This window comes from Trichechus manatus, unplaced genomic scaffold, assembly GCF_000243295.1.
Source record: "Trichechus manatus latirostris isolate Lorelei unplaced genomic scaffold, TriManLat1.0 scaffold00057, whole genome shotgun sequence".
NCBI lineage: Eukaryota > Metazoa > Chordata > Mammalia > Sirenia > Trichechidae > Trichechus > Trichechus manatus.
Genome location: NW_004443993.1, coordinates 7,759,363 through 7,784,246, shown reverse-complemented (window position 1 = coordinate 7,784,246; position 24,884 = coordinate 7,759,363). Strand labels below are relative to the sequence as shown.

Here is a 24,884-nt window from a genome sequence, read left to right as displayed (position 1 = left end):
TGTTATCCCATTACCTTCTACCCTGCGTGGTTTCTGCTGAGTAGTCTGAGCTTATTCTAATTGACTCTCCTTTGTAGATGACTTTTCTTTTATCCCTAGCCGCTCTTAAAATTCTCTCTTTATCTTTGGTTTTGGTAAGTTTGATTATCATATGTCTCGGTGACTTTCTTTTGGGATCTGCTTATGTGGGGTTAGATGAGCATCTTGGATAGATACCTTTCATGATATCAGGGAAGTTTTCTGTCAACAAATCTTCAACAATTTTCTCTGTATTTTCTGTTATCTGTCCTCCCACTCCGTTCTGGTACTCCAATCACTCATAGGTAGTTTCTCTTGATAGAGTCCCACATGATTCTTAGAGTTTCTTCAATCTTTTTAATTCTTTTATCTGATTTTTCCTCAAATAAGTTGGCATCAAGAGCTTTATCTCCAAGGTCACTAATTCTGCCTTCTACTGCCTCAGTTCTGCTCTTATGACTTTCTACTGAGTTGTCTAATTCTGAAATTTTGTTGTTAATCTTCTGTATTTCTGATTGCTGTCTCTCCATGGATTCTCACAGTCGATTAAATTTGGCATTATGTTTTTGAATAACTTTTTTAAGTTCCGCTACTACTGTGTCTGTATGTTGCCTGGCTGTTTCTGCATTCTGTCGAATTTCCGTTCTTATTTCTAGAAGTGTTCTGTATATTAATCTTTTGTAGTCTGTCTCTGGTAATTCCAAGAAGCTCTCCTCCTCCAGAGAATTTATTGATTCTTTATTTTGGGAGCTTGCTGAAGCCATCATGGACTGCCTCTTTATGTAACTTGATATTGACTGTTGTCTCCGAGCCATCAATAATTTATTATAATTGTATTTTATGTTTGCTTAGTGAGACCTAGCTTCTTATTTTGTTTGTTTTGATATGCCCAGATAGGCTGCTTGTGTGCACTAGTTTTATTTTTGACACCTTTTGATCTCTAATGTCCTGTCACCAGGTAGTTAGTTCTGTATCTAAGTATGTGCACGCCAGAGTCTTTTAAAACTTCCTATATGGGATCAGCTTGGGTGTGCAGGCAGGCGGTCACCAAGTGTGCGATGCAGGCTCTCACCCCCAGTCCTAGAGAGGCATGGGTGATTGGTGCAGGCACTGGACTCTGGCTGTGGTAGGGGATCACGTGCTGAGCCAGGCAGGGGGCTGACGGCTGTCCCTGAGAGTCTGAAAGAAAAGCTTTTCCCTATTCTCTAGGGTGAATAGGTAGGTGAGTTTTGCAGCCTGGCTAAGAGCACCGCACTATGTTGGCTGCAAAGACTCCAGGGCACCACTTTTTCTTGAACTCCTGTAGCAGGTGACTAGGCACTTTAGGAGCTACCACCAGTCCTCAAGACCCTGCTGCAGATCGATAAAGTGCCTACTTGAGGGGCAGGGCTGTTTTGAGGATCGCAAATCTGCCCATTCACAGCTGAAGCAGTTGAAGTTAAACTTCAGATTTTTTCCCTGTTGCACTGTGGTATTGAGGGCTAATGCTGTTGAGATGGGTCCCCACAAGTCTGGCACTCAGAGTCTGCAGACACCTGATTTCTGTGGCCAGCAAAAGAGCTGTGCCAACCCTGTGTTCCTGGTCTAGGGGAGCCAGCAGCTTATTTGTTCCCTCTCCAAGGCCAGGAGAATGGGTCAGGATGCCTTTTGGGATCTACTTCTGGCCCAGTGGACTCCTGTGCAGAGTGGGGAGGGAGGAGGTAAAAAGAAGAGAGGTTTTTCCCAAATCCGGTGCAGAGCGCAGAGGTAGGAGGTAAAAGGGAGAGAGGTTTTTCCCAAATGAGCTTTTTTTTTTTTTTTTAAATCTCTGTTAAAGGGTGCGCCCATGTACTTATCGCAGCCTCTTGCGAGCTGCTCTTCAGTGGTTCGGAGTGTCCAAGCAGAATCTCTGCTGCCGGGTCTCTCTCGATGTGGAAACTGCTTCTCGAGCACGCGCACAGCACAGCTGTTTGCCTGCTTCACCGTGGCCCTGCGTGGCTGTGTCTCTGCAGTTTCACCACTACAGCTCTAGCGCTCCTCACCTCTTCCAAACGGTCTTCCTCTCCAGTATGACTCAGATGGATTTCTTAACCTTGTCTTGTTCAGGGCTGCCAGATGTTTACATAGAATCAAATCACTTGTTTTTCTAGGTCTTTGTTGTAAGAGGGATATAGAAAGCATCTAACTTGTCTGCCATGTTGACCACTCCTCCCTCCAGTTCTATTTTAAATGCATTCCAACCTGAGGGGTTCATCTTCCAGCACTATATCAGACAGTCTTCCACTGTTATTCATAAGGTTTTCACCAGCCTGTTTTTTCAGAAGTAGACTGCCAGGTCCTTCTTCCTAGTCTATCTTAGTCTGGAAGCTCCCCTGAAACTGAACCACCAAGAGTGACCCTGCTGGTATTTCAAATACTAGTAGCAAAGCTTCTGGTATCACAGCACCATGCAAGCCACCACAGTAGAATAAACTGACAGACATGTAATGGAGGTTACGGTAGATAGTGGCAAATAGTCCAGTTCCTCCCAATACTTCACCTTACTACAGGAGGGTTATTTATCCTCCCCAAGGTGAATTCAAGTATGGCCTGATTTGCTTTGACCATTGAAATGAGTGCAGAAGTGATGTGTGTCACTTCTAAGCAGAAGCTTCAAAAGAGTGAAGCTGTGCTTTGCGTTGATCTCTTTTTCCTTGGCCATGAGATCACCCATGTTCTACACCTGGGCTGTCCCCTCAGTCTAGATCCTAGAGTGAATGCAATGAGTATCAAACCACAGGTATGTGGCACGAGCAAGAAATAAACCTTTACTGTTGTAAACCATTGAGATTGGGGAAGGGCTATTTGTTTTTTGTTGTTTTGTTTTTGGTGAAAATATACACATCAAAATATACACAAATTCAATGATTTCTACATGTACAATTCAGTGATATTGGTTACTTTTTTAAGTTATACAACCATTCTTGCTTTCCTTTTCCAAATTTTTCCACCATCATTAACATAACTCACTGCCCTCTATTCTTATCTAAACTTTTGAGTTGCTTTTGCCAGTTTGATCACTTATCAATAGATAACCTTTTAAGAGAACACAATGCTCAAGGCAAACATTCTTTATGAATTAAGCTGAACTAGTGTTTGGTTTAAAGATGATTTCAGGGGATAGTTTTAGTTAAAGGTTTAAAGATTGTTTCAGGACAATAGTTTCAGGGGGTCATCCAGCTTCAGTAGCTCCAGAAAGCCTGGGTTCCATGATAATTTGAAATTCTGCTCTGCATTCCCCCTTTTGATCAATAGAATAAGGCTATTTGTTACTGCAGCATCATCGACCTTATTCTGATTGTCACAATGCCCTTAAGAGATATATTAAGATGTTGCAAAGATGAGACCCAGAGCACATAGCAGACCCAAGTAGCACCCAAACCGTCCTCTCAGAATCTAAGCAACCAAAAATACAAAAATAAATGGTCATGTAAGGGCAAGAATGTGATTAGCCATTCAGTAAGAATTTGGGGCTATATAGCAAGAGAAGAAATAATTACCCTTACCTGACGATTAAGGAGACAGTGTACTACGAAGATAAAAACTCCCTGCAGGACATTGATGATGGTGAATATGTAGGCAATGACTAATTCAGCCGTCTTCCCTACTACTTCAACAATAAAAAAACCAAGGCCCCAAGAACAGCCCAGGATAAATAGCTGAGCAATGGCTTTAAATGTCATGACTCTGGAAAGAAAAAAAAAGGACTATTAATAACTTTATCAGACACTTAAGGAATTCTTGGGGGTGCAAACAGTTAAGTGCTCAGCGACTTACCAATAGAGTGATTGTTTGAACCCACTCAGAGGTGTCTCAGGAGAAATGTCTGGCAATCTACTTCTGAAAGGTCAAGGCCATTGAAAACCCTACAGAGCACAGTTCCACTCTGACAGACGTGGAGTCACCATGAGTTGGAATTGACTACATGGTAGCTGCTTATTTTTGTAATATATTTTATTTATTATAATATATTTGTTAGTTATTTAGAATATATTTATTATTTAGAATATATTTATGTATTCTTTTTATTCTATTATTATAGTGTATAAAGTCAATATTATTTTATATTATATAGTATATGATATAAATATTTATATGTAAATAAAATAATATTATAAGATTTAAACATAATGTAAATATATTAATTATAATATAAATACTTATATCAATATATTATATCTGTTATTGTTGTTGTTATTTGCTGTCAAGTTAATACTGACATATTGCAAACCCATGTGAGCAGAGTAAAACTGCCCCATAGGGTTTTCAAGGCTGTGACCTTTCAGAAGCTGGCCTGTCTTCTGATGTGTCTCTGGGTAGATTGGAACTGCCAGTCCTTTGATTAGTAGCTGAGCACTTAACTGTTTGTACCACTCAGGGACTCCTTATATTATGTATAACCTGCTGCCATCGAATGCATTCTAACTCATTTTTTTAATCATTATTTTTAATAGTTTGGGTCAGCACCAATGAGAACAATGTTACTACAACCAACAAGAATGGAGTCCAGAAGTAGGCTGACTATCAGGGGACAAATGGATAGTGTTGACAATCTTGGCACTAATTTCATATGAAGACTATGTCACACAAAGGAGACAATGGATATTTTCTTCATAAACAAATGAGGAAGTGCAAGCCACTTGAAAATCACAGTTTTTACTTCTATAAGTTCTGCTTACATACTCTTCCTCTAGTACTAGGAAAATCTATGCCATATTTTCTACAGGTATCTTCCTTTTCAGGCAGACTGGTCCTGCAGAAACATGCCATAAGGACATTTCGGTGAGTACTACTAAGTCTGTTGCTTTCTTACCTGGTGTTCTGAATGGTGGAAACTTCTTTATTGAGGGAAGAAAGTTTGCTTTTCAAAATCCACAGAATTATGAAGTAGAACACCAAGTTTATCTGTGGAAACAGCATGAAAAAATGGAGTTAGAATTTTCTTTAGAGGCCATTACTTGCCACCTAAATTGACATGATCACTACTTATCTGCAGTTTGTACTGATGCCTATAAAATACTCAAGTTTAGATGTCAGGTTGTTGTTGTGGGCTGCTGTCCAGTTGGCCCTCAACTCATGACAACTCCATGGACGACAGTATGAAATGCTGCCCAGTCCCATGCCATCCCCATGATTGGTTGCAGATCAGACTGTAGTGATCCATACAGATTTTGTTGGCTGATTTCCAGAAGATTGTCAGGCCTTTCTTCCTAGTCCATCTTCGTATGGAAGCTCAGCTGAAGCCTGTTTAGCATCATAGCAACAAGCAAGCCTCCACTGGCAGTCAGGTGATGGCTGTGCATGAGGTGCATTAGGCAAGAACAGAACCTGGGTCTCCCACATGGAAGCAGAGAATTCTACCGTTGAGCCACCATTGCCCCCTTTAGATGTCAGGTAGCCAGGTTGGATTTGTATGTCTGGAGTTGAAAAGAGAGGTTCAGGCTGGGCATATAAATTTGAGAGTTTGTAGGATATGGGCAATTATTGAAAGCCATAGATGGAGGACACCACAAGGGAATGAGTGTAGATAGAGAAGAGTGGTTTATGTGTCAGCCCTGAGTGCTCCAATCTTGACAGGAGGAACCTACAAAGGTGGCTGAACAGAACAGTCAACACTCTAGGTCCCATGGGCCAAATCCAGTATCCATTCCATTGCTTGTTTTTGTAAATAAAATTTTAATGAAACACAGCCACATCCATTCGTTTACATGTTGTCTATGGCTGCTTTCTTATTACAATATACGTGCATGTTAACTTGGCTACCTGACATCTAAAGCCCTGGGTAGCATAAATGGTTTACATTCAGCTGGTAACCCAATGGTTGGAGATTCGAACTCACCCAGTGACACTGTGGAAGAAAAGGCCTGGCGATCTGTTTCCCATAAAGATTACAGCCAAGAAAGCCCTATGGAGCCATTCTACTCTAGGGTAAATTTCCTTATCTTCATCTCATTTCCACTTTAACAGATAAGAAACAACGTTCTCTACACCTGATCAGCCCAGGTCTGTTGTTGTTGTTGCATGCCATCGAGTCAATTCCAACTCATAGCCATCCCACATGACAGAGTAGAACTGCCCCATAGGGTTTCCTAGACTGTGATCTTTATGGGAGCAGATTGCCAGGTCTTTCTCCTGTGGAGCTGCTGGGAGGGCTCAAACTGCCAACCTTTGGTCAGCAGCCAGAGCACTTAACTGTTTGTGCCCCCAGGGCCCCTTAACCCAGCGCTAGCACACCAATAAATATCTGCCCCTGGTTACCTACCAAGATAATGACAGCCGCTGGCCCCATGAAGCTCCAGATAAAGCCCGTATCAAGCTTCAGCCAGCAGCTGTTGAGACAGAGAATGAAAAACATCAGCTGAGTATTCCCCGGGAGAAGACCAGTTACCAGTTGTCTTCAACTTGATTTGATATAGCCTCGGACATTAAACAGTCTGAGTTCAAATTCCAGCTTCCCTCCTACCCACTAGTTAGGCAATTTACCCAAACTTTTGTGCTGCAGCTGAATAAGTTGAGCTGTTGCTGCTGATTATACTAACGTGCTTTGTTGATGTGAGAGTTAAATAGCCAATAGACGTTTCTGTTCGGTGTCATGAAGTTAGCTCTCACAGTGACCCCATGTACAACAGAACGAAATGTTGCCCAGTCCTACACCATCTTCACAATCATTGCTTTGTTTGAACCATTGTTGAAGCCACTGTGTCAGTCCATCTCACCGAGGGTCTTTCTCTTTTTTCTGACCCTCTACTTTACCAAACATGATGTCCTTCTCCAGGGACTGGTTCTTCCTGATTACATGTCCAAAGTATATCAGACAAAGTCTTGCCATCCTTGCTTCTAAGCAACATTACGGCTATACTTTTTCAAAGACAGATTTTATTTGTTCTTCTGGCAGTCCATGGTATATATAATATTCTTTGCCAACACCGCAATTCAAAAGCAAAGGTGTCACTTTGATGACTAAGGTGCACCTGACCCAAGCCATGGTCTTTTCAATCTTCTCATATACATATGAAATCTTATAGACGTAAAGACCTTAAAACTGAGCCTAATACATAGTAAGCGCTCACGACCATTAGGTATCATTACTTTCTGTACTCGACCCTCATGGATTTTTTTTTTTTTAATAAAAAGGTACGGTGGTTTCAGAACACAAGAAGCCAAGATCAGCGAGTATTTTTACTGCCTCTTTATTCCCTACCCAGAACAACACTAAACAATATTCAGACACCATCTTCCTGTTTCTCAGCTCTCAGCTGAAGATGGGATATTTTCTTCATACTTACAAGCTGCCCTATCACCACCACCAGTTGCCATAGAGTTAACCCTGACTCCTGGTGCCCCCATATGTGTCAGAGTAGAACTGTGCTCCACAGAGTTTTCAGAAGTATATCACCAGGCCTTTCATCTGAAGCACTTCTGGGTGAACTTGAACCTTTAGGAGAAGGTAGAGAGCTTGGATTCAGGATCTCCTAGCAGAATGTGAGTAATGCCAGGGGTCATTAGTTCACGATCTGGATTTTCAGATGGAGGTAGATGTGAGTCCTAGTCTGCCACCTGCAGGCTGTATGCTTAAGCCTCAGTTTCCTTGAGTGTAATATAGGGCCAACAGAATTGTTGGAAAGATTAAATAATGCAAAGTGTATAAAGTATTTGGCTAAAGTGTCTGGCAAGAGATAAGGCTCAATACACGTAGTTAAAACAGATGCTTGTACACCATTATTGATTGCAACATGATTCACAATGGTCAAAAGGTGAAAACAACCCAAGTGCCCATCAACAGACGAATGAATGAACAAAATGTGGTCTATCCAGGCAATGGATTATTATTCAACCATAAAGAGAAATGTCGTTCTGATACGCGTTATGACATGGATGAACTTCGAAAACATTATGCATAATGAAATAAGTCAGTCACAAAGGGACAAATATTGTATAATCCCACTTACATGAAATATCTAAAATTTGCAAGTGTATAGAGGCCAAAGTTTATTAGTGAATATCAGGGGCAAGAGGGTGGGGGAGAAATGGAGTTGTTGCTTAGGGGACACTGAGCTTCTGTTATGGATGATGGAAATTTTGGGAAATGGTTAGTGGTGATGAACATAGTTAATGTCACTGAATTGTACATGTAAAAAAGGTTGAAATAGCAAATGTTTTGTTTTATATATACATATACTTATATATGTTTGTATTTGCATTTTTATATTTGTATATTATATATACTATATACATTAAAATAAATGTTATTACATAGGTGATTGTTATAATGAGAAAAACAGCAATAATAATAATTTCAGTACAGCCACATAAAAAACCAACACTCATTAAGCATATGTTGTTGTTAGGTGTCATCAAGTTGGTTCTGACTCATAGTGACTCTATCTATAACAGAACAAAACACTGCCGCGTCCTATGCCATCCTCACAATTGTTGTCATGCCTGAGCTCATTGTTGCAGCCACTGTGTCAGTCCATCTCGTTGAGGGTCTTCCTCTTTTTCGATGACCCTTTACCTTACCAAGCATGATGTCATTCTCCAGGGACCGATCCCTGATAATAAGAAGTCCAAAGTATGTGAGATGAAGTCTCAACATCATTGCTTCTAAGGAGCATTTTGACTGTACTTCTTCCAAGACAGATTTATTAGTTCTTTTGGCAGTCTATGGTATATTAATATTCTTTACCAACACCATAGTTCAAAAGTATCAATTCTTCCATCTTCTTTATCATCATCCAGCTTTTGCATGCATATGAGGCTATTGAAAACACCATGGCTTGGATCAGGTGCACCTTAGTCATGAAAGTGACATCTTTGCTTTTTATCACTTTAAGGAGGTTTTTTGCAGCAGATTTGCCCAATGCAATGTGTCTTTTGATTTCTTGACCGCTGCTTCCATGGGTTTTGATTGTGGATCCAAGTAAAATGAAACCCTTGACAACTTCAATCCTTTCTCCATTTATCATGATGTGGCTTATTAGTCCAGTTGTGAGGATTTTTGTTTTCTTTATGTTACTGTGTAATCGATATTGACAGCTGTGGTCTTTGATCTTCATCAGTAAGTGCTTCAAGTCTTCTTCACTTTCAGCAAGCAAGGTCATTCCATCTGCATATTGCAGGTTGTTAATGAGTCTTCCTCCAATCCTGATGTCCCATTCTTTTTCTTATAGTCCAGATTCTCATATTATTTGCTCAGCATACAGATTGAATAAGTATGGTGAAAGGATGCAATGCTGACGCACATCTTTCTTGACTTTAAACATAGTATCCCTTGTTCTGTTTGAATGACTGCCTTTTGGTATATGTACAGGTTCCATAGGAGCACAATTAAACGTTCTGAATTCCCATTTTTCACAGTGTTATTCTTAATTTGTTATGATCTACACAGTCGAGTGTCTTTGCATAGTCAATAAAACATAGATAAACATCTTTCTGGTATTCAAGGCATTATTGAGCTGAAGTGGACTGGTTTTGGTCATTTTAAATCAGACAATCATATTGTCTACTATGCCAGGAATGACAAATTGAAGAGGAATGGTGTCACCTTCATCATCAAAAATAACATTTCAATCTCCATCCTGAAGCTCAACACTTTCAGTGATAGGTTAATATCTATATGCCTACAAGAAAGACCAGTTAATATGACTATTATTCAAATTTACCAACCAATCACTAAGGCCAAAGATGAAGAATTGAAGATTTTTACCAACTTCAGCAGTGTGAAATTGATCAAACTTGCAACCAAGACGCCTTGGTAATTACTGGTGATTAGAACAGAAAAGTTGAAAATAAAGAAGGATTGCTGGTTGGGAAATCTTGCCTTGGTGATCCGAACAACACCGGAGATCACATGATAGAATTTTGCAAGACCAATTATTTTTTCTTTGCAAACATCTTTTTTCAACAGCATAAATGACTGTACACGTGGACTCACCAGATGGAATACACAGGAATCAAACTGACTACGTCTGTGGAAAGAGACAATGGAAAAACTCAAGATCATCAGTCACAATAAGGCCAGGGATTGACTGTGGAACAGACTACCAATTGCTCATATGCGAGTTCAAGTTGAAGCTGAGGAAAATTAGAACAAATACATGAAAGTCAAAGTATGTCCTTGAGGATATCCCACCAGAATTTAGAGACCATCTCAAGAACAGATTTGATGCATTGAACACTAATGACCAAAGATCAATCTAGTTGTGGAATGACATCAAGGACATCATACACAAAGAAAGCAAGAGGTCATTAAAAAATACGAAAGAAAGACCAGAATGGATGTCAGAAGAGACTCTGAAACTTGCTCTTGAAAGTGGAGTAGCTAAAGTGGAAGGAAGAAATGATGAAGTAAAAGAGCTGGATGGAAGATTTCAAAGTGCAGGTCTAGAAGACAAAGTAAAATATAATGAAATGTGCAAAGACCTGGAGATAGAAAACCAAAAGGGGAGAATACGCTTAACATTTCCAAGCTGAAAGAACTGAAGAAAAAATTCAAGCCTTGAGTTGCAATATTGAAGGATTCTATGAGGAAAATATTAAATGATGCAGGAAACATCAAAAGAAAATCGAAGGAATACGCAGAATCACTGTACCAAAAAGAATTGGTTTACATTCAACTATTTAAGGATTTCAAGAGGTAGCATGTGATCAAGAACCTATGGTATTGAAGGAAGAAGTCCAAGCTGCACAGAAGGTATTGGTGAAAAACAAGGCTCCAGGAATTGATGGAATACCAACTGAGATATTTCAGCAAATGGATGCAGACCTGGAGGCCCTCACCTTCCTATGCAAAGAAATTTGGAAGACAGCTACCTGACTATCTGACTGGAAGTGATTCATATTTGTACCCATTCCAAAGAATGGTGATCCAATGGAAAGTGAAAATTACTGAACAATATCATTAATATTTGTACAATTAAGCATATAGCATGTGCCAAGTACTGTGTTACCCAAATACTTTATATTCTGGCATGGCTTTTGTTGGCAAAGATAGTATAACTTATTCTGAAAGGAGACCTGACAGTATGAATCTGGTAAAAGTAAGAATTAAGTAACTCGCAACACTGAGTTGGCAGAAAAGCTCCCACATTTGTGTTCTATTCCAGGGTTTGCAAACTATGGCCAGTGGGCCAAATACAGTCCATTGCTGATTTTTGTAAGGTTTTATTGGCACACAACCACACCCATACATTCACATATTGTCTGTGGCTGCTTTCAGACTACGCTGGCAGAGTTGAGTACTTGCAACAGAGACTACATGGCCCACCAAGCTGAAAACACCTACCGTCTGGCCCTTTTCAGAAAAAGTTTGCCAATTTCTGATCTACTCTACTGTTATATCTGCCGAATCGTTCTGGTACACAGGGTTCAATCTCAAGACAGGGCAACTCTTTTGCTTAAAGGACAGCACCATACATGTTGTTTTAGCACATGCACACCTACTTCCTAACCCAAACCCTGTTGCCAAGATAGTAACCTCTTTAACTAACTGTTGTATACAAATCTTTTCAAACTTCTTTGTTGTTATTGATTGTCATCAAGTTGGCTCTGATTCATGACAACTCCACGTACAGTAGAATGAAATGTTGACCAGTCCTGTACTGTCTTCATGATTGTCGGTATGTTTGAGTCCATTGTTGTGGCTATTGTGTATTTTGAGTGCTTTCCAACATAAGAGGCTCATCTTTCAGCACTATACTGATCAATGTTCTGTTGTAAATCATAGGTTTTCACTGGCTAATTGTCAGAAGTAGATTGCCAGGCCTTTCTTCCTTGCCTGTCTTAGTCTGGAAGCTCTGCTAAACCTGTCCACCATGGGTGACCCTGTTGGTATTTGAAATACCAGTGGCCTAGCTTCCAGCATCACAGCAACACACAAGCCACCACAGTACCACAAACTGGCAGTCAGGTGGTGGTGGAACTTCTTTACAGAGGCAGTAAGACATGCTATTAAGAGCACTACCTTGAGAATGCCAACTTCCTCTCTTTTCAGCTGCGACCTTGGGGAAGTTGATTAACTGGACTGAGTCCTGTGTGAACTTCATGAGATCATGGGAACATGACATGAGATACTACATACGTGAAGCACTGTCTCTGGTGCATTGGAGGTTTTCCATAGTTGTTACTATTACTGTTATTGTTTACATTTATGAGGTCACCCTCAACCCATTCAACCAACTCTTTCAGAATCATAAAGAACGTGTAACTCACAGGTTCTTAATGTGGGGACATAGGTTTGCTTTGCCTGTCCCCGAATTTCCTGGACTTTATTCAAAATTACGTACATAGATATATTTGGCTACTAATCCTAAGATTGGCTGCTTGAACCCACCTAGCTGTGTCATGGAAGAAAGGCCTGGTGATTTGCTTCTGTAAAGATTGTTGTTGTTGGGTGTCGTGGAGTAGATTCTGACTCATAGTGACCCCACGTGAAGGAGTAGAACTGCTGTATATGGTTTTCTGGGCTGTAATATTTATAGCAAGGCTCCAGGAATTGATGGAATAGCAATTGAGATCTTTCTACAGACGGTGCAGCACTGGAAGTACTCACTCGTCTCTTCCAAGAAGTTTGGAAGACAGCTACCTGGCCAACCAACAGGAAGAGATCCATATTTATGCCTATTCCAAAGAAAGGTGATCCAACCAAATGTGGAAATTATTGAACAACATCATTAATATCATACACAAGTAAAATTTGGCTAAAGGTCATTCAAAAGTGGTTGCAGCAGCACATTGACAGGGACATACCAGAAATGCAAGCAGGATTCAGAGGAGGACATTGAATGAGGAACATCACTGCTGATGTCAGATGGATCTTGGCTGAAAGCAGAGATGTTTACCTGTGTTTTATTGACTATGCAAAGGCATTCGCCCATATAGGTAACATTGTGAAGAATGGGAATTCCAGAACACTTAATTGTGCTCACGAGGAACCTGTACATAGACCAAAAGGCAGTCATTCGAACAGAATAAGGGGATACTACATGGTTTAAAGTCAGGAAAGGTGTGTGTCAGGGTTGTAGCCTTTCACCATGCATATTCAATCTGTATGCTGAGAAAATAATCAAAGAAAGTGGACTATATGAAGAAGAATATGGCATCAGGAATGGAGGTAGAATCATTAACAACCTGCATTATGCAGATGACACTACCTTACTTGCTGAAAATGAAGAGGACTTGTCACACTTACTGATGAAGATCAAGGACCACAGCCTTCAGTATGGATTATACCTCAACATAAAGAAAACAAAAATCCTCACAAGTGGACCAATAAGCAACATCATGATAAACAGAGAAAAGACTGAAGTTGTCAAGGATTTCATTTTACTTGGATCTACAATGAACACCCAACAGAAGCAGCAGTCAAGAAATCAAATGACACATTGCATTGGGCAAATCAGCTGCAAAAGACCTGCAAAAGACCTCTTTAAAGTGTTGAAAAGCAAAGATGTCACCTTTAAGACTAAGGTTCACCTGACCCAATCCATAGTGTTTTCAATAGCCTCGTATGCATGTGAAAGCTGGAAGATGAATAAGGAAGACTGAGGAAGAATTGATGCCTTTGAGTTGTGGTGTTAGCGAAAAATATTGAATATACCATGGACTGCCAAAAGAACAAACAAACCTGTCTTGGAAGAAGCAAGGATGGTGAGACTGTCTGACATCCTTTGGACATGTTATCAGGGGGTATCAGTCCCTGGAGAAGGACATCACGTTTAGTAAAGTAGAGGGTCAGCAAAAAAGAGGAAGACCCTCAAGGGTGTGGATTGACCCAGTGGCTGCAACAATGGGCCCAATCATAACGATTGGGAGGATGGTGCAGGCCTGGGCAGTGTTTCATTCTGTTGTACATAAGGTCACTATGGGTCAGAACTAACTCGATGGCACTTAACAAGAACGACAATCTTTACTGGAGTAGATCACAGGTCTATCTCCCGCATAGCAATTTGATGGGTTTGAACCATCAACCTTTCAGTTAGTATCCAAGTGCTTAAGTGTTGTGCTACCAGGGCTCCTTTCCATAAAGATTACAGCCAAGAAAACCCTATGAAGCAGTTCCAGTCTATAACATATGGGATCGTCATGAATCAGAATCTTCTCAATGGCAATGGGTTTGGGTTTTTTATTTGTTTGTTTGTTCATGTCTATCTGAGGGAAGAGGCTCTTGCTTTCACCAAATTATCAAAGGTAATTTGAATCCAACTCCAAAGATGCTGAAAACCATTGCTCTTGGGATTTCTAAGAGAACATTGAATTCAGGCTTAAGGAAGACTGGTTTGAAATATAACTAACAGTTGGAAAATGGATTTAAAAAAACATTTTGATTCCAGATCATATAACAGCCAGGTGCTCATTTGCTAAACAAAAGGTAAGTGGCTTAAAACCCACCCAGCAGCACTGCAGAAGAAAGGCCTGGTGATCTGCTTCCATAAAGATTACATCAAGAAAACCCTATGGAGCAGTTCTACTCTGTAGCACACTGGGTCACTGTGAGTCAGAACAACTTGATGGCAATGGATTTGGTTTTGGTTTCTTGCTATGGACACACTCCCACCATTAACGTACACATCATGCTTACTGAGTATTTGTTCCATAATTTTTGTGTCCAACACCTGCTGACACAGCCACAATCACAGCTGGGATCCCATAGCCAAAAGGGTACATGAACCTCTTCTTGAATCTGCCTGCACTGGTGTAGTTGGCCACCTTGAGGTTCCTGATGGTGAAGAAGAGATGCAGACCTTCCAGGAACATCCATGTGAAGGAGGCCAGGTAGAGGTAGTGCAGTGCCCCAGCGATGACGGAGCACAGCGCCTGGAGGAGGGGAGAGTTGAGAGTGTGGATCAGATAATAAGCACTCAACTGTTAACTGAAAGGTTGGCCATTCAACCCACCAGCTCCTCCACAGGAAAAAGATGCTTCACTATGCTTCTGTAGAGATCACAGTCTTGGAAACCCTATGGTGCAGTCCTACTCTGTCCTAGAGGGTTTCTATGTCTTCTTTTCCTAGTGCTGCTGGAACAGAAATACACGTGGATGGCTTTAAGGAATAGAAATTTATTTTCTCAAAGTTTAGGAGCCTAGAAGTCCAAATTCAGGGTGCTAGCTATAGGGGAAGGTTCTGTTGTCTCTGAGAGAAGATCCTTAGCTTCTCTAGCCCCAGTATTCCTTGGTTCCTTGACGAACTTCACATGGCATCTACCTTCCCCTGTTTGTGTTTACTTATTTCTGTGTCTATGTTGCTCTTTATATCACTCAGAAATGGAAAACCCCATGGAGCACAGTTCTATTCTGCACACATGGGGTCCCCATGAGTCGGAAAACTTGAGGGCTACTAACAACAACTACACTGATATGGCCTCATTAATATAACAAAGAAAACTCTATTCCCAAATGAGATTGCATCCACAGTTGTAGGGGTTATGATTCTACCACATATTTTTGGGGAACACAATTCAATCCATAACACACCCTGATCTCTCCTGGGCTACAGACTCTTATTTCCAATGGTCTGTTGGCTGTCTCCACTCATGTGTCTGATAAGCACCTCCAGTTTAGCAGATTTAAACTGGAATTCACCATCTCTTCTGTCCCAAACCCATTTCTCCTTCTCTATCTTGGTTAATGACACACCATCCCAAGCTAGAAACCTCAAAGTTCTCCTTATGTCTGCTTTCTCCTAAACCCACAACTTCCACATCCACTTGAGCCCCAAGTCCAGCCAATTCCACTTCATAAACGTTTCTTAAATCAGACCCACTTCCTCTTCTTGGTTCATATTTTCATTAACACTTATCATCACTTTTCTTTCTCCTGCTAGCTTCATCTCACTCCAGTTTACCTCCGCTAGGCTTTGAAAGCCATATGGTGTTTACCACACACACAATTCTACTCAGACACACATGGGGTTGCCATGAGTTGGGGTCGCCATGAGTCACAGTCAACTCAACAGCAACTGGATTTTTATGCTGCCTCTCAGGTGGGAAAATAATGCTTTCATAAACTTCTGACTGTGGGCTCATTATCTATTTAGGGTTAAAATGAGATATGGAGAGCATCTGGTTCTAATTTTCCTGGAAATATTGGTGATCACGATCATGATGAAGATAAAAGCAAACACTTTTTGCTGAGTGATTAATCTGCACTCTTTATATGTTTTATCTTGCTAAGTCCTTACTAAACCCTAATGACTAGTTCCCTATTTTACACAGGAAATTTGAAAGGGGAAGTAACTTCAACAAGGTTATATAGCAAATAAGATGAACAGTTTGACTCTGACACACATAGGGTTGCCATGAGTCAAAATCAACTCCATGGCAACCATTATGTTTTAAGATGAAGAGTTGAGATTCATGTTCAGATCAATGTGGCAGAGTCATTCTCCATAAAAAAAATTCAAGCCTACTCTCATTCCAGAGAAGACATTGGTGGTTCAGTGGTAGAAATTTCACCTTCCATGTGGGATACCTGGGTTTGATTTTTGGCCAATGCATCTCATGCACAGCCATCACCATCTATCAGTAGAGGCTTGCATGTTACTGCAATGCTGAACTAGTTTCAGCGGAGCTTCCAGACTGAGAGGGACTGGGAAGAAAGGTCTGGCTATCGACCTTCAAAAATCAGCCAATGAAAACCCTATAGATCACAATGGTCTGATCTGGAACCGATCATGGGGATGGCTTAGGACTGGACAGTGTTTGTTCTGTTGTGCATGAGGTTACCATGAGTTGGGGACCAACTGGATGGCAGATAACAACAACAACAAAAACAACTCCCCTTCCAGAGTATAGGGCTGTCACTAGGGAGTAGCTGCCCAGCCAGGGACTACATTTTCCAGCCTCCATTGCAGTTAGGTAAGACCATGTGACTGAGTTCTAGCCAATAGAATGTGAGAGATAAGCCCATATTAACCACCCTCGTGGTGCTCCACCATGCTCTTTTCCCCATGCACTTTGCTCAAATGGAAAGGGCCCTGGGGTGACCTTGGTAAAACCTCCATTAACCTGAGTGTGGAGAATAACTGATATGTAAGTAAAAAAAAAATTAACTACTATTGCTCTAAGGGGAGTCCCTGAGTGGTGTAATGATTGAGCACTTGGCTACTAACCAAAAGGTTAATGGTACAAATCCACCTAGAGGTGCCTCAGAGGAAAGGCCTAGTGACCTACTTCTGTAAGATCACAGCCATTGAAAACCTTATAGAGCCTGTCTGTACTCTGAAACACACGGGGTTGCCATATGTCCAGATCAACTTGACAGCAACTGGCTTGGTTTTATTGTGCTAAGCCAACAACATTTTGGAGTTTATTTGTTATAGCAGCTAATGTTACCCTATCTAATACCATCAGTCTGACTCTCAGTCACTTTTCAAAATGGACTCTCAGAAAGTGCAGGTCTTGTCCAAAGTTAAGCAGGAGCAGAGCTGAAATGGGCACCCCTGCTTTTCTCCCTATACCCTCACTCCTGATCCTTGCCTCTCCTCCCCATCTTTTCTCAAATCAAGATGTTGAGATTTGATTATGACAAGGAGGTAATTTGGTTGAAAAATCCTACCTTGGGCTCAGTTTTATCCATCCCCACTAGAAATAGCAGGTGGGCCAGGAAGAGACAGAGCGAGAGCTGCAGGTGGAGCGAGGTGCTGGTGTTCTGGATGGACCGGCACAGAAGGAAGGTGCAGGCTGCCAGGAGGAGGCACAGCAGAGAGAGGCTCAGCCCCACATAGGTGATTACACTCAGTGCGAAATCTGCCTGTGAAACATGATAGGAGGAATCTGTTACATTTCTCAACTCAGCACTTATAGCTCTGACGGAGAGTCCAATGGGGTTCCCAGCTCAAGGGTCCCTTGAGCAAGTTAACCTCTTTGAGACTTGGTGTTCCCACTTTCAAAATGAAGGAAATAGTGGTGGCACAACAGTTAAGTTCTTGACTGTTAACTGTAAAGGTTGGAGGCTCCATGGGAGAAAGTCCTGGAGATCTGCTCCCATAAAGATTACAGTCTAGAAAACCCTATGGGGCAGTTCTAGTCTGTCTCATGGGGGTCGCTATGAGTAGAACTGACTCGATGGCACCTAATAACAACAACCACTCAAGGCTGTTGAAAAACTGAAAAGACTAGACTAGAGCTGTCCAATAGAAATATCATGTGTGCCACATAGGTAAATTAAATGTTCAAGCAGCCACATTAACAAATAATGTAAAAAGCAACAGGTGAAATTAATGTTCTAGTACATTTTATTTAACCTAATATGTTCAAAATATTATCAGTTCAAAATCTGCACATCAATTTTCACTGCAACACTCTTCACAATAGCCTAAAGACAGAAACAACTGAAATGTCCACCAACAGATGAATGGATAAACAAAATGTATCCATCCATACAATGGAATATTATTCAACCATAAAGAGAAATGAAGTCCTGACACATGCCACAATGTGGATGAAACTTGAAAACACGTTGAGTGAAATAAGTCAGTCACAAAAGGACAAATACTCTATGATCTCATTTATATGAAATGGGCAAATGTATAGAAATCAACCACATGCATCTGTCAGTTTGTCATACTTGAGAATGACCTTGAGTATACCCCACCTGAATTTAAAGACCATCTCAAGAACAGATTTCATGCACTGAACACTAATAACTGAAGACCAGACGAGTTGTGGAGTGACATCAAGGACATCAGACATGAAGGAAGCAAGAGGTCATTAAAAACACAGGAAAGAAAGAAAAGGCCAAAATGGATGTTGAAGAGACTCTGAAATTTGCCTTTGAAGGTCGAGTAGCTGAAGAGAATCGAAGAAATGAAGTAAAAGAGCTGAACAGAAGACTTCAAAGAGTATCACCAGAAGACAAAATAAAGTATTATAATGACATGTGCAAACAGCTGGAGTTAGAAAACCAAAAGGGAAGAACATGCTCAGCACTTCTTAAGCTAAAAGAACAGAAGAAAAAATTCAAGACTTGGGTTGAAATTTTGAAGGATTTTATGGGCAAAATATTAAACAATGCAGGAAGCGCCAGAAGAAAAAGCAAGGAATACACAAGAACACTGTACTAAAAAGAACCGGTTGACGTTCCACATTTCAGGAGGTAGCATATGATCAAGAACTGTAGTACAGAAGAAAGAAGTCCAAGCTGTACCGAAGGCATTGGTGAAAAACAAGGCTCCAGGAATTGAGGAAATATCAACTGAGATGTATCGCCAAGGGAATATAGTGCGGGAAGTGCTCACTCATCTATGCAAAAAAATTTGGAAGACAGCTACCTGGCCAACTGACTGGAAAAAATTCATGTTTGTACCCATTCCAAAGAAAGGTGATCCAACAGAATACTGAAATTATTGAAAAATATCATTAGTATCACATACAAGTAAAGTTATGCTGAAGATCATTCAAAAGTAGTTGCAACAGTATATCAACAGAGAACTGCCAGAAATTCAAGCCGGATTCAGAAGAGGATGTAGAATGAGGGATATCATTGCTAATGTCAATTGGATCCTGGCTGAAAGCAGAGAATACCAGGAAGATGTTTACCTGTGTTTATTGACTATGCAAAGGCATTCGGCTGTGTGAGTCATAACAAATTATGGATAACATTGCAAAGAATGGGAATGCCAGGAACACTTAATTGTGCACATGAGGAAGCTGTACTTAGACCAGAAGCAGTCATCATTATCCTTTTCTGAATCATTCCACCACCATTAACTGAAATTCAATTCCCCCTAAGCATTAACAACCTGCGATATACAGTTGACACAATCTTGCTTGCTTAAAGTGAAGAGGACTTGAAGCACTTATGAAGAAGATCTAAGACTACAGCCTTCGGTATGGACTGCATCGCAACTTAAAGAAAACAAAAATCCTCACAAATGGACCAATAAGCAACGTCATGATAAATGGAGAAAAAATTGAAGTTGTCAAGGATTTCATTTTACTTAGATCCACAATCTACACCTATGGAAGCAGCAGTCAAGAAATCAAAAGACACATTGCACTGGGCAAATCTGCTGCAAAAGACCTCTATAAACTGTTAAAAAGCAAAGATGTCACTTTGAGGTATAAGGTGCACCTGACCCAGTCCATGATATTTTCAATCGCCTCGTATGCAGTGTTTCATTGTGTTGTACATATGAGTCAGAACCAACTCGATGGCACCTAATGATAACAATAGAAATCAAAGATTATTAGTGGTTATCAGGGATAGGAAGGAGGGGTATACAGGGAATTTTTTATTAGGGAGAGTTGAGTTTCAGTTAATGGTGGTGGAGTGATTCAGAAAATGACAGTGATAATGGCAGTACAACATGAAGAAAGTAATAAATGCCATTAAAATATACATGTAGAAGTTGATTGAATTGGCAAATGTTTGGGTGTGTATATTTATAGCACAATAAATAAATTATCAGTTCAATGTGTAATCAGTGTCAAATAATTATTAGTGGGTTATTTTATATTCTTCTTTTTCATGTTAAGTCTTCGAAACACTATACGTATTTTAACCTTACAGGACATCTCAAATCAGATACTATATTTTCAATGGTGGAAATGGAATGTGGTCTTACCAAATCAATAAAGTTGTGTTTAATGGATAAGTGTTTTACACAGCTTCAGCCTTTTTTAAAATCGATTTAAATGAAATAAAATTAGCAGTTCAGTTTTTCAATGCCACTCAGCACATTTCAAATGCTCAGTATCCACTGTGGCTCGTGGTCCTATTGAACTGAAGGGCACTCAAATGTAATCTCCAAGTAGGCTTGTATTTTTTATCTGTCTTATTCCCTGCTGTATTCCCAATGCCTACAACAGTGGCTGGCAGATAGTAGAGACTCCATAAATATTTTTGAATGAATAAAATGAGGCCATTCATATAAAGCATTCAATATGATGGCTGCCATATAGTAAATACCCAGTAAATGGGAGCTAAAAAGAAATAGAGGAAGAAGTTAAGTAAATTTCTTGAAACCTGAGTTGTCCTCAACCTGATTGGGACTTGGGAGATTCAGGGGCTATGCTTTGTCATTGGTGACAGCCATTTACCTTTCTTTTTGGTCTGACCAGAGAGGTTTAGCTGTGATTCTCTCTTGCAGAATAGTAGACACTTTCCATTTCAGAACGCATTGAACCTGACCATTGCATGGCTTGCCAACTGGACTTCCGAATACTGGAGCTGCTTTCTCTGTTAGCTTGAGCTCATTCTGCCCATGTCCATGAAAATGGCAGATAATCAGTGCTCCTTAGATGTAGTTCTCAACAAATGATTGAAAAGAGGCAGTGTATCAATACCCCAGCTTCCTCACTCCTCAGGTGAGATAACTCTGAGGTGTGTGGTCTACACTGACTCCCAGAGCTTTCCAGAGGGAAGTCAGCTCTAGTAGCCTACAGTGGTGACTGGCTTGATAATGCTGTCTGTGTTGGTCTCTATCCTTTTCCTGCTTCACTTGCTCAGCCCCCTACTGGTGTTTTCTGGAATCACCTTCCAAGAAAGCTACTTGTACTGGAGTCCTTATCTTAGAGTCTTTTTCTAAGATATGAGGATGACTTCGTAGCTCACTGGACACAGTCAGGTTCAAGGAGCGAACGATGAATTCTGGTACCTTGGGTGTAAGAGCCATGAGGACAGCAAAGCTTGGCAGATGGAAGCACCGGCATGTGGTGTGAGAATCACTGCTGCCCGTAGAAGAGCAGCCCTCCGTCGACCAGCTGCCCCCCTCCTTCCATCTTTTCCAGGATGCACACAAACGTTTTGTTCTCGCACCAACAGGCTGGAAAAAGAATAGCATAGAAGTGATCCTCTTTCTGGTTTTATTATTTGAACTTTATAGGTTAATCACAGATGAACTGAGTTGGAGCCTGAATTAGGAAAATCCCACTATCTTGAGTACTTGTGGGGAAGATTTTCACACCACCACCTGTGCTATGGGGTTTACTCTTCATCAATTCTGCCCTTCTTTGCTCATCTCAGTGCCCCTGGATATTGACCCTTATGAACTGCTTCACCCAGGCTCCTTGTTGGCTGGATGGCTTTTAGTGGGTTTTACCAATGAGAGATCCTGATAGGAGATCTCTGGGAAAGACAAGAGAGAAGTCAGGTATTTCTTCCTGGCTATTTCCATTTCCCTGTCTGTCATAGAGTGGTGGCTTGTGTATTGCTATGATGCTGGAAGCTATGCCACTGGTATTTAAAATACCAGCAGGATCACCCATGCTGGACAGGTTTCAGTGGCGCTTCCAGACTAATAAAGATTAGGAATAAAGGTCTGGCAATCTACTTCTGAAAATTGTTAGTTGCCATTGAGACAATCCCATGTATAACAGAACAAAACACATTGTTCAGTCCTGTGCCATCTTCATGACCTTTGCAAAGTTTGGGCCCATTTTTGTGGGTATTGTGCCAATCCACTTCATTGAGGGTTCCCCTTAGCCAATGAAAACCCTGTGCATCACAAAATATTGTCCTAGACTTTGATTTACTTACTTTGGACACATCATCAGGGAAGATCAATCACTAAAAAAGGACATCATGTTTGGTAAAGTAGTTTCCCTCAAAGGTGAGGGAAACCCTCAGTGAGATGGATTAACATGGTGGCAACAACAATGGACTCAAACATACAAATGCTCAAACATACTAATGATCATGAAGATGGTGCAGGACTGGGCGATGTTTTCTTCTGTTACCCATAAGATCTCCATGAGTAGGAGCTGACTCAACAGCAACTAACAACATTTCCATCTCCAGTTGGACAATCCCTCTTCCATCCCTCCAGCTCTCGCTGAGCTCAATAATCTTAGTTCCTCCATTGCCTTTTTAGGATTATGTGTGATCATCACTCCCCACTGTGGCAGTCTCTGAGTGCCTCAAAGTTCCTTGTCAGTTCTCTTAACTCTGAACCATCAGAGTTGGATTCAGTTCTCTACCAGAACCCTGATAATACATCCTCATCCCTTTAAGGCACCCTGGTTAGAGTCCCTGGGTGGTGCAAGCAAACAGTTAATGTGCTCAGCTGCTAACTAAAAGACTGGAGGGTCAAGTCCACCCAGAGGCACTGTGGAAGAAAGATCTGATGATCTACTTCCTAAAAATCAGCCATTGACAACCCTATGGAATACAGTTCTACTCTGATATACATGGGATCGCCGTGACTCAGAGTTGACTGGTTCTTTATTTTGGGGATAGAACCAGCCCTTGGATTTGCTCACCTGAGTATGTTTCAAGGTCAGGAAGACAGGTTTGGACAGGTGAATTTTTTTCTCCGAATCATTGGTGGCACTCACAACAAGAGAGTTCAGTTTCACATCCTGCAGTCCTTTTCTGCCACTAAAAAAGGATCCATTGACAATATCCCCAAGAGTTCGATAGGCTATCAGTGCAAAATCCCTCTGACCTGCGACCATAGAAGAGAAATAATTTTATATGGTTTCCATAGTTTGGGGAAGTGGCACACTAGAGTCTTTTGTGAGGGACATAAGGCAAACCTAGTGTAGAGTCAAAATTGTCCTCGGAAATCCCTTAAATTGCCCTTGCAATAGGCTGCACGTGGTTTTGGGTGCAGTGTTTTGTACTATGTAATATATGTTATGACGCACTCTACATTATAAGAAGTATCTATGCAAAACATATAAATCATTGTGCTGTGAAAATATCTGTGAATCCTTAAATATCAAAGTCAGAGTCATGAGGCAAGAAGCTTGCCCTCAGTGTGGCAGGTGGAACTCAGATGGGATGAGGAAACCACACATTCCCATCTTCCATCTTTGGTTCACTCTGGGGATCCAATTCACTGGAAAGGTATGCAGGATAGCCCATTCCATTTAATTTGTTCTCTCTCTCTCTTAAACTGTCTCTTTCTTCTCCCCGTACCCTTTCTCCATTTGAATCACTGAATCTTTATCCCTTTGTCTCTCTTGCTCCCTATAACTCTATCCCTGTCTCTGTGACCCCAACTTCTTGTCTCTCATCTTCAGCCCTTTGGAGCTCTGACCCTCTACCGCTCCGTGTCTATAACCTTCACTTCCTGTCTCTTTGTCTCTCTCTCACTGTCTCTCTGCCTCTTTATTTCTGTCCTTTCTTCCTTTCCACCCTCTCTTCTCTCCTTCTCTTTCTTCTCCCTCCCCTTTTCATGCAAGTATAAGTTATTCACAGACGTTAAATGAATTCTGTAGCATGATGTAATGTTTCTGAAACTGTAATTATTCGTGTGCCAACTTCCCGTTATTATTATTATTTACTCAGTATTAAAATCAACTCATTTTTAGATCCTTTCCTCTCCACCCTCATTCTCTAGCCCACAATAGGGGGTGAAAATTAGTCAGTGGCTGGGAATTTTCTGGAGGAAATGCAGCATGTGTTCTACTCTCTCAAAGCAATCAGGTCTTTCTCTATGAAATGGTGTCTATTCATTCATCCAATATTTGTTGAGCATCTGGCGTATGCCAGCAGTGTTCTAGGCATTACAGACACAGAAGTGAACAAAATACAGTCCCTGCCATCAGAGAGCTGACATTGTAGTGGGAGAAATGGACAATAGAGAAATAAATAAGTTAGAGAAATATGACATAGTGGCAGGTGCTGTACAAAGGCTTAAATAAGGTGATGGGATAAAGCAAGTGTTGGCCTGAGGGCAAAATTCAGCCTGTCAACTGTTTTAGTAAATTAAGTTTTATTGGAACACAGCCATGCTCACTCATTTACTTACTGTCTATGACTGCTTTCACACTACAATGGCAGAGTTGAGTACTAGCAACAGAGACTGTACAACCTGAAAATCAGAAAATATTTTACTATCCAGCTCTTTATAGAAAAAGTTTGTCAACCTGTAGGATAGTGGAAAACTGAGTGATGATAAAACA

At 40.8% G+C, this 24,884-nt stretch overlaps 1 protein-coding gene across 1 annotated transcript in view; it reads right to left on the bottom strand.

Moving 5' to 3' along the window:
- Positions 1-24,884, bottom strand: part of LOC101346231 (adhesion G protein-coupled receptor E4-like) — a 66,626-nt gene that overhangs the window by 14,176 nt on the left and 27,566 nt on the right. Inside the window, exons 2-9 of the mRNA XM_023733081.1 lie at positions 24,731-24,793; positions 23,235-23,419; positions 21,632-21,799; positions 17,590-17,784; positions 14,615-14,850; positions 6,299-6,365; positions 4,850-4,941; positions 3,543-3,723 (exon numbers count right to left, since the gene is read on the bottom strand). Of these exons, the coding sequence (XP_023588849.1) occupies positions 3,543-3,723; positions 4,850-4,941; positions 6,299-6,365; positions 14,615-14,850; positions 17,590-17,784; positions 21,632-21,799; positions 23,235-23,419; positions 24,731-24,793 (1,187 nt within the window). The remainder of the gene's footprint in view (positions 1-3,542; positions 3,724-4,849; positions 4,942-6,298; positions 6,366-14,614; positions 14,851-17,589; positions 17,785-21,631; positions 21,800-23,234; positions 23,420-24,730; positions 24,794-24,884) is intronic.